Source organism: Hydractinia symbiolongicarpus, chromosome 5 (genome assembly GCF_029227915.1).
Source record: "Hydractinia symbiolongicarpus strain clone_291-10 chromosome 5, HSymV2.1, whole genome shotgun sequence".
Classification (NCBI taxonomy): domain Eukaryota; kingdom Metazoa; phylum Cnidaria; class Hydrozoa; order Anthoathecata; family Hydractiniidae; genus Hydractinia; species Hydractinia symbiolongicarpus.
In genome coordinates this window covers 23,725,740-23,734,948 of record NC_079879.1, presented here as the reverse complement: position 1 = coordinate 23,734,948, position 9,209 = coordinate 23,725,740, and the positions used below count along the sequence as shown (strand labels likewise).

The 9,209-nt window shown below is 34.3% G+C and overlaps 2 protein-coding genes across 4 annotated transcripts in view; both read right to left on the bottom strand.

Annotated features, from left to right (window-relative positions):
• Positions 1-611: 611 nt before the first annotated feature.
• Positions 612-7,447, bottom strand: LOC130645510 (DNA mismatch repair protein Msh3-like). Of its 2 annotated transcripts, none has more exons than XM_057451521.1 (8): positions 7,343-7,447; positions 7,015-7,114; positions 5,419-5,823; positions 4,998-5,092; positions 4,438-4,580; positions 2,314-4,122; positions 1,367-1,766; positions 612-792 (listed from the first exon to the last, which is right to left on the bottom strand). In XM_057451521.1, exons 2-8 carry the CDS (start codon positions 7,105-7,107, stop codon positions 678-680), a joined length of 3,060 nt encoding a protein of 1,019 aa, XP_057307504.1. In that variant the 5' UTR covers positions 7,108-7,114; positions 7,343-7,447; the 3' UTR covers positions 612-677. The 2 variants fall into 2 exon arrangements, with proteins under 2 accessions (XP_057307504.1, XP_057307503.1); XM_057451520.1 differs by having other exon boundaries at positions 7,298-7,427.
• Positions 7,448-7,609: 162 nt separating this feature from the next.
• LOC130645517 (D-2-hydroxyglutarate dehydrogenase, mitochondrial-like) overlaps positions 7,610-9,209 on the bottom strand; it is a 90,154-nt gene continuing 88,554 nt past the window's right edge. For both annotated transcript variants that reach the window (XM_057451529.1, XM_057451528.1), the window contains exon 18: positions 7,610-8,271. In XM_057451529.1, the coding sequence (XP_057307512.1) occupies positions 8,209-8,271 (63 nt within the window). In that variant the 3' untranslated portion in view covers positions 7,610-8,208. The remainder of the gene's footprint in view (positions 8,272-9,209) is intronic.

Genomic DNA, 9,209 nt, shown 5'->3' with positions numbered 1-9,209 from the left:
AATCTCGGATAGCGAGATAAAGCCCTGAGGTCGAGGTTGCTTCTGATGTGCTTTTTAAAATAAACAGAACGACATTAAGTTCTAACGTGTGGTGCATCAAACCAAATATTATTTGAAAAGTCGATATGTTAAAGTTAAGCTCATGTATATTCTTAGAATTACTTCAAACTTGGAGGAAAGAATACGGAAGGAGAAACAACTTCATTTCATTGTACCCTTTAAATGTATTGAATTTTCTATTGTTTTTAATTTCAAAAGAATCAGTGCGTGAGGTGCTCGACCGAGTCTTTTTCGCAAAAAAATGATCAAATTCCATATTCTCCTTTAATAGGGGCTAACTTTTTTCTATTGAAATCTGACTGTAACAAGCTCTATGAACTACTTTAAAGAAAAATCTTTTAAGAACTTTTCAAAATACTAAATATTTTTGCTGACGTCATTTAAGAAAATGCTGAAGCCAGCACTTTTTGCCAAAAAAATTCTAGTTTTTACCTACATGGTTTATATGAAAGCTATCACTGACCTCCAAACTTGGGGTGGATGGGTTTTGGGTGTCACTGTAATGTAACTGAAACTGGATAACATGGCATGTATATACAACAAATAGTACATCATACCACAAAAATAAGTATCTTAAATGCACTATAATACAAAAATCATTGCTAAACTTCATATTCCTATTTTATTTGCACATCTGACGTCAGCTGTTTTCTTAATTGCAGTAGAGTCTCTCTAACTTCGAAAGCAGTTATATCTTTCGTCATAATTGATTTAAATGTGGATACACCGTTTCTAAAAATAAAGGCATCACATCAGGTATGATAATTCACTGATTCAGTTATTCAAATAACGCGTTGGGTTTGTCTCTGAGCAATACGCGATTTCAGATTTATGTTGCCATCTTGAATTTTTATCGCAGTTGGACAACCATACTTCAAATACGATTATCTTGATGAGGAAGCTTACAAGAAGACAAGACTGGGGGACAGGGTTCTTTTTGTTGCTTTCTTAATAATTTTCCATGGTACGTTTTTTTGTTTATTTTTGTGTATCAGCGTGGTCTTGTTTTTATTACCCGGGGGGCCAGGAATCTATACTTGTGCCCGATGTAAGCACAAAACAACTCAAGATAGGCGACAAATCCCTCACAAAAGCCTTTACTTAGTACCAGTTATTGCATGCTTCGCTGCTGAAAACGGAGAGCTTAAATGACAACTTGCCCTATGGCGATATATTTTTCAAGATGGCGCATACACACAGCAGTGCTGACATCATAGTTGCCTTTCTTGCTCTTAAAATTTGCTTGTGTTTTTCCTATTGATAAAATCCCATACAAAACAGACAGAAGTGAACGAAGTGAACTTACGATTTTGTTTCAATTTGACGTTCCAACTCTCGTGCTTTCAAAGAAGCGGACTGAAGAACACATCGTGGTATACCAGCTAATCGAGCCACGTTTAACCCGTAACTTTTTTTAGCCGCTCCCTTTGTTAAAGTGTATAAAAAAGTAATTGAGTCTATGTAATCGTCTCTGTTAGCCACAAAATTATTAACATTTTCATCCACACAAGATTTAGGTTCATTATCTCCATCATTCTTTGCGTCAATGAACGCCATATGGTAATTTCTAACATAGCCATTTGAAAGTTTCTCCAACTCTGTGAGTAAGGGATAATGTGTTACGAACAACGTGTATGGCTTCACGTCCTGAACAAAATATTGCAAGGATGCATAGGCAATTGCCATACCATCGTGAGTACTTGTACCTGAAAATAGAATGTACACGAAGATATATGCGTCTGCGTGTCTGCGCAGAATAAAATAAAGTCAACACACTTAAAATAGACGAAAATTCCGGTTTTTTTCTTGTATCAATAATGTAATAACGTAATATGTAAAAACCCGAGAAAGACATATAAAAATTAAGGTATTTTTTGTCATCGGAGATATATGCTTAATGCTTTGAGTAAACGCTGAGACCGTTTCTTAAATGTTCTAACGCTCACAGTGTTTCTTAAATGTTCTTACTGTAACGAGGAAGTAGATGCAGGAGACATTTATTGAAAGGGTTTGTTATAAAGTTTTTAAGCCCTGGTTATTCTATTAAGGAAGGATGCCATTGGTTAATCCTAATTTTTGAGGTTAATTGAAGTACGCTATTACTGTATTGAAGAACACTACCAGAACAGCACTTGCTTATATTCTTAGCTTTACGCTTATCAGTTTGTCACTCTGAAAGTGTCGTGCTTTCAAGAACACCATACAAGATTAGTGAGGGTGACTGTCATAAGATGTCTTACACCAAGTACCCACCTCTTCCAAGCTCGTCCAGAATGACAAGTGATTTCGAAGTTGCCTGCTTCATTATTCTTGATGCTTCCTCTAATTCCAGCATGAACGTACTCTTTCCTCTAGCGATATCATCGCTCCCACCCATCCGTGTGAAGACACCGTCTACAAGATCCATGACTGCAGACGTGGCTGGCACGTAACTCCCCATCTGTGCTAATATACATATCACAGCTACTTGCTTGATATACGAACTCTTCCCACCCATGTTGGGTCCGGATATTAGCATTACTTTTTGATCATGTGATATTGTAGTATCATTAGCAACGTATTGTTTATCTTCCCCTAGCAACTGGTGAATTACTGGATGTCTACCATTTTTAATATTAATAATCCCAGAATTCTCTTCAAATATTGGCATACAGTATCCTGGTTGCTTGGCAACAATCGCTAACGACAGCAAGCAGTCAAAATAGGCGACTTTGTCAACAGCGTTTCGACATGCGCTACGAACATGTAAAAATTGGTCAAGAAAGTCTCTCCATGCGACCTCTGAAGCCATTACTAACTCTTCTCTCACTTGGCAAAGTTGTTTAAATTTTTTATCTAAAAATGGCGTCCGATATCTTGTGCACTGTTTCGTAGCGGCGACTTTTATCCAATCCATTGGAACACATGCAACATCTTTGCTTTTGACTTCGATCAAGTAATCCATCCCGGAAACTGTCTTGTATGAAACACTCCAGTTTTTTAGAGAGGGACGAATACTTTTCTTTAAATGATTATTAAGATCTCTCTCAATGTTTTCAATTTTACGGTGGCAATCCAGCACTGCGGGATAATTGCTTGGGTTCTTAAACAAGTTCTGTTTGCTCTTATCACCGGCGACGTTCTTATTAAGTTCATTTAAAAACCTTTCCACAGAAATAAATTCGGGGATAGCTTTGTAAATTTCAAGTAATAACTTAGAATGAAATGTTTTCGTCGCTTCTTCCCTGTAACTTAAAAACGTAGTGCGCAAATTTTCGAAATGTTCAAGAATTTTAATGAATTTGTCTGGGCTGATTTTTCGATAAAAAATTGACGTTAAACCTCTTTCCAGGTCCAAAGTCCAATGTAACTGTTTTCGTATTGCGCGAACACAGGACGCGTCCAAGTTGTTTTTTAGTTCACTCACTGCTTCTAGACGAAGCTTTATTTTGGAAACATCAAGCAAAGGCTCGCTTAACCATCTTTTCAACATCCGTTTTCCGAAAATGGTCGCAGTGTGATCAACAAGCCACATAATCGAACCCTTGACTCCATTATCAGAATTATTACAAAACAACTCTAAATTGTCAACAGTTGAACCATCGAGTTTCATGCAAGTTTCAGCAAACCTCCTATAAGATTTAGTTGACAGCAAAATGTTTTCAAGTTCATACTGCTTTAAATATTCCGCCATTATGTTTACGCAACCAAGCAAGCATTCGAACTCATTCTTCTTATTACATACATTTCGCAAATCTAAGTCCGATATGCTAAGAGCTATTCTGCATGATACGTACTCGACACGATTTAATTTACAATCCCTCAGATAGTTTTGAATAAATGTTTGTACAGAGTTGTCGTAGGGCGTTTCCTTTAAAATAACTTCACACGGGTTCAAGACACGGTTTATCGTATCGAGTCTAAACGACAACATTTCATCGATTTGTAAAGCATCAAAAACAATGTCGCCAGTGGTCGGGTTAACAAGAAGAACAATCAGTGCTTTTTGCCCGTCTTCACTTTCGCATTCGTTGAAACACTCAATGTAATGACCGGTTGTTGCATTCACTTGATCATCAGAATCTGCATAGAAAAAATGTCAGAATACGAAAATTTTCACTGTTCTTTATCTCTTATCGTATTTCACAAGAACACGTCTGACAAAATTATCACTAAAGTGAAAAATATGTTAGAAGAACAGAACAAAATATCACAACAACCAATACGAAGTTTGCATTGACTCTTACGTCAACGATAATACGTACGACAACAACGTGATGCGACGTTATAGATACGACATTATCAACGTCACTCAGACGGGTGATCGAGACTTTGTCTAATGACCACCTTGGGAAAAAGTATGCACAACAATTACGAGAAAGAACGACAACAGCATACCTTGCCTGTCAACAAAAGTTGCTTTAGTGTACACATTTGTCAATCTTCTTGTGAAGGGTGCGCTCTTGTTATCACCTGCAGCTTTCAAAGCAGCAGTCTCCGTCTGACGCACGACTCCAACTTTGTACCCTTTCTCCACCAACCTACACAAAAGTTAACAACGCAACGTATTCGAGTACATACAGAGAAAGATTTTCTTGACAAAAATTTTAACCTGTAGGGAAAAAAAAAATTCCGAATGTGCTTATTTTTACACTTTTAGCCTTGAATGTTCTTATTTGTGTTCTTTTGAAAGATATTTGAAAATATTTTTAGGATTGGAAGAAACAGATCGTGTTTAAAGTTTGATAAAAAGAATTATTCAAAAGAATTATTTCTGGCTAATTTTTCTCTGCCATTATTTTGTTCCTATGATCTAAAAAGAAATTCAGGCAAAGTATGTTCTTAATTTTGGCAGAACATCAGCCTCGCTTATAAACTACATGACTTAAAAACGTCCTACGCCTTAGTAACAAAATGCATTATCTAAACAGACAGATTTTATTCCAACAGTCATCAACCTGCTTAGATGAACATTGAGGCGGTGCACAGGAATACTGGCAGTCATAAAGTTATGATCCATGTGACAGTAGATGTTTAATTCTTTTGATGCTATCTAAATAAATATTTCTAATAAACATGAACGAAAAATTAAAATCAAAGAAACCATCCGACACAACAGAAAATTTCTGAATACGAGGCGTATTTTAAATTCTATAAAAACGCCAATTGGCTTTGATGGCGTTTGTCAGAGTGAGTAAAAAGGAACAGCTTTGAATGTTTTTTTAAAACATTTTGACCGTAACCAATTTTATCAGGGTAGGTAGGAACAGCAAAAAAAATCGGTCAATAATGAGTGACTAAGACAGTTTTTGATTTTAGCGTTTATTAATCAGAGATAAAAATCAGAAAAATTAACAAAAAAATAGAAAAAATGCATACCTCAGCATCTTTACCGAAAAATCGATACTTGTACCCACATTCAACAAACAATAAAACATCTTTATGCTTTTCTTTAATGTGGACGTACTGTTGTTCGAGAGGGGTGTATGAAATCTTTTGCGATTTAACAATTTTAGTTCGCCCTGTCTCCGGTATTTTTTCAATATTGTCCGTTTTTAAAGGTGGAAATGAATCCAGCATAGGCTTGTTGGTATAATTTCGTGTTGGAATTTTCATTTCTGTGTTCTGCGTACACGAGTCGACATCAAACTGTTGAAGTTTCTTGATAGAGTTTTGTATTGTGTTGAATACTCTCAGAGCCAACCCGTTTGTTTTTTCATCGGTAGGCGTTTCAATGTTGTTGTTGTTTTCCAAAACATTGTCTTCTAAGACACGGATGACTGGCTAAACAAGTAGACCAAAATTTCTACATTTCCAGCATTTTATTATGTAGAGGAGACCATTAAACACTCTTCCGTTTAGATTCAAAAATTAATTCCCAACTTCAAATACAAGAACCTAACACCACGGGAAGACCAAGTTTTTTAGCTCTTTCCCGGTAGAAGCCAACAGGGACTACACAGCATTCTCAGTAGAGAATACGCACATTTGATATTTTTGCCTAAGACTTTGATTAGATAATCTATGCTTCCCTCAAACAAACTGTGAATGAATCATTATTATCATCAGTAAATTTTTTATTGACACGAAATAGTAAATAAAAATATTCGTGTGAACATTTCACCAACACAAATAATACCAAAACAGAAATTCGCGTCCATCGCGGGGAATTTTACGAAATATATATCCCTTACAGCTTCAAATTCAAATGCCGTATTTCGCGATGATCTTTGCAAAAATCAAATTTTGCTTACATCCCGCGGAAAAACAAATTGAGCTCATAAAAAGATCTTTGAAAATTATCTAGGAATCCTCCATTTTTTTAAAAAAATTTCTTATTCTTCTGCTATTTATGCGAACTTATGACGTCATTAACTAGATTTAAAACATATAATTGCTGTTATTAAGTATAGTAAATAAATATTGAAAATTTATGCGACTAAATGGCTAAAAAACATTTTAAACCCTACTTTCTTTCTGAAACTGTTAAACACAACACCCCTTAAAAAAACAAAATCTTAACAACCCATCAAGATTTTTATAAATATACAAAAAAATATACTTTGTAAACTCCTTCATTATGAACTTGTTTTTCGCGACAGGTAAGTTTCAAGAAAAATTATGTCAAATAAATATAAAAGATTTGTGGTTAATGAATTGAATGGAAGAAACTTAAAGTCTCAAACACAACGATTTTTTGTATTTTATCGCCGACTGTAGATTTAATGAAATAGATCTTAAATCATACTCAAGTAATTCAACCTTCAAAAGAACATCCCCACTCGCCCTTTCTTAAGTACCATAAATTAAAAGAGCGTTTAATCATGCAAACACGATAAAATGGAATGACTGCAGAGAGGTTAACTTAAGCACAATTATGCATACCAACGAAAAAAGACTGCTACCCATATACAAACTAAGCCATGCACGCCACACTAAAGATCATGGCTGGAGATATAAACCTCAAAAACTTACCACTTTTTTGCGTGTTTTTTTCTCAGATGGTTTAAAAAATTTCGATATTGTTTGCTGGGACTGGTCAATTGATTTTCGTTTCTTTTCAGACATCTCTATCCTATGTAAGAAAATGTAAAAAAAAAATAATACTTTAGACAGTCTAAAGAAAAATCACGTGATTATATTAAAATCAAACATGCAACAACTCCTACAAAAACCATTCAAAGCAACGATTGAAAAAAGCTGTTTCTACATTGAGGAGCCATAAAACGCTTTTAAAAACGTATAACCCATCACACACCTTTTCTTTTCTTGGGATAACGAATAGAGTGAAGTTAATTCGTACCAGTGCGAGTACTGCAACGTTCTGAAACCCTGACACTGCTGTTTACACCAAGTAGAAATGTTTATGTAGGCTGAGAATTTTACAGTTTATCTTGCCGACCTGAAAAGAATATCTGAATACTTGGATTGTTTATTAGCAAAATCGTATAATATGAATATTATAAACAAAAAAGATAAAAATTGTAGTCTTTAAACAAAAAGGGGACAGCAAAATTACAACGCATCAGGAGATTTAATACCTTACCCAAAGCAAACAAATCAACACAAATATACAGAAATATATATTTTCTATCAAGTTCAAATTAGGTATATAATCTTCGTTATGCATTTAAAAAGAATTAAATATATAGAGATGAAATAAAAATACATAAACCAATCCAACCGTATACACGTTTTTTCAACCTTTGACTAGATAAAATTCTTAAAATAAAAATTCAAAAATTTGCTTAACCTTGGATTTTTTGAGATTAAATAAGAAACATGTATCAGGCTGACAGGTTGCTTCTAAAATTGTTTTACAAACTATTTCTCAATCTGATATATGTGAAACAACAATAATAATTCTACTTGTTTACCCATAATTCCATAAGAATCCTTATAGACGTCTACAAAATAACAATTAAAAAAATTTCGTGTAACAAATAACACGAAAAACAAAAAATAACGTTCAGAAAATTTCATGCAACACATTACACGAAATAAAAAGTCACCCAGGAAATTTCGTGCAGCACATTACACGAAACCAACTTTGATCAAATCAAAATACAAATAATTAAGGGAATTTATACATATACATTTCTCTAAGAGCAACACAAAAAATAAACATAACAAAAAACATGAAGGTTATATTGGTGCGGTGGTGAGCTTCTACGTCGACTCTTTCGAATCAATGTCTTCTGGTGGCAACATCTTGTACGGGTTTAAAATTCCCTAAACATAAACACAATACATCGTTTAACTTATTCAGAATGCCTAATGTTACGACGTGTTACAACGTGTTACGACATGTTATAGCATGTTACGCCATTAATTGTCATTTTATGTGCGCTTACAACTTTAGGTCTGGGTTTCCTTATTTCAAACAGAAATTGTAGTTAAAGAATCTCTTAATGGGGTAGTAACCTCAAAAATGTGAATTTCGACTACGTATTTGTATTTTAACTTATAAAATCAGAAAAATAACACATAAACACAAGAGCTTATCTCTAAATACCTATATTTCCTGTTCATATCTCCGTAAACACTTCGTTTTTGAAAAAAGCGCGTCAAAATAAAAAAGACTGGGTTCTAATTTGAATATGACGTTTATAGTTTAAAACATTGCGCTAGCCAGACGAGGCCCTATGTTGGTGCTTATAATAAAACAGACTTTCGAATAAGACCTTCGGAAAGCAAAAATGATGAAGGGAAAAATAGAATACCGAAGATGTGTTCTAATGAAGAAATACAATAGTGAGATGTGCTCTCAATGAGTTTACGTGAACAAGGGGTAAATTTTAAAGTTCCTATTTTAGGAAAAAACATGTATTATAGATTTGATGGGTACATAATTGATTAGAAAAAGATTTTTAGAAAGACATACCAATGTGTACTCTAAAGACCATAGATATTTTCGAATTGTCGTCATTACCCCCGTCTGTCAAGACATGCATGCGACGAAGAAAAACATTTACTTGTTGTGAGGTGCATAATTTTTGAACTTGAAAGTCAAAGTAAGTTTGAAAAAAATGAATCAACGAAACGAAGTTATTAGGAAATCATTAATGTTAAAAGAAAGAATTATCATTGTGTAAAATATGATTTTTATTGGCTTGGTATGTAATTGTTGGTTACGAACACCACGAAGTTTATACAGAGCTTGTATCTTT

What these genes read in the sequence shown, in the direction of transcription:
- LOC130645510 (XM_057451521.1), bottom strand. Translation starts at nt 7,107, where the DNA reads ATGTCTGAAAAGAAACGAAAATCAATTGACCAGTCCCAGCAAACAATA. An exon ending in AACTTTTGTTGACAGGCAAG is followed by an intron (nt 4,123 to 4,437) that starts GTATGCTGTTGT and finishes TTTTCTATGCAG; the next exon opens with ATTCTGATGATCAAGTGAAT. An exon ending in TCTGGACGAGCTTGGAAGAG is followed by an intron (nt 1,767 to 2,313) that starts GTGGGTACTTGG and finishes TTCTATTTTCAG; the next exon opens with GTACAAGTACTCACGATGGT.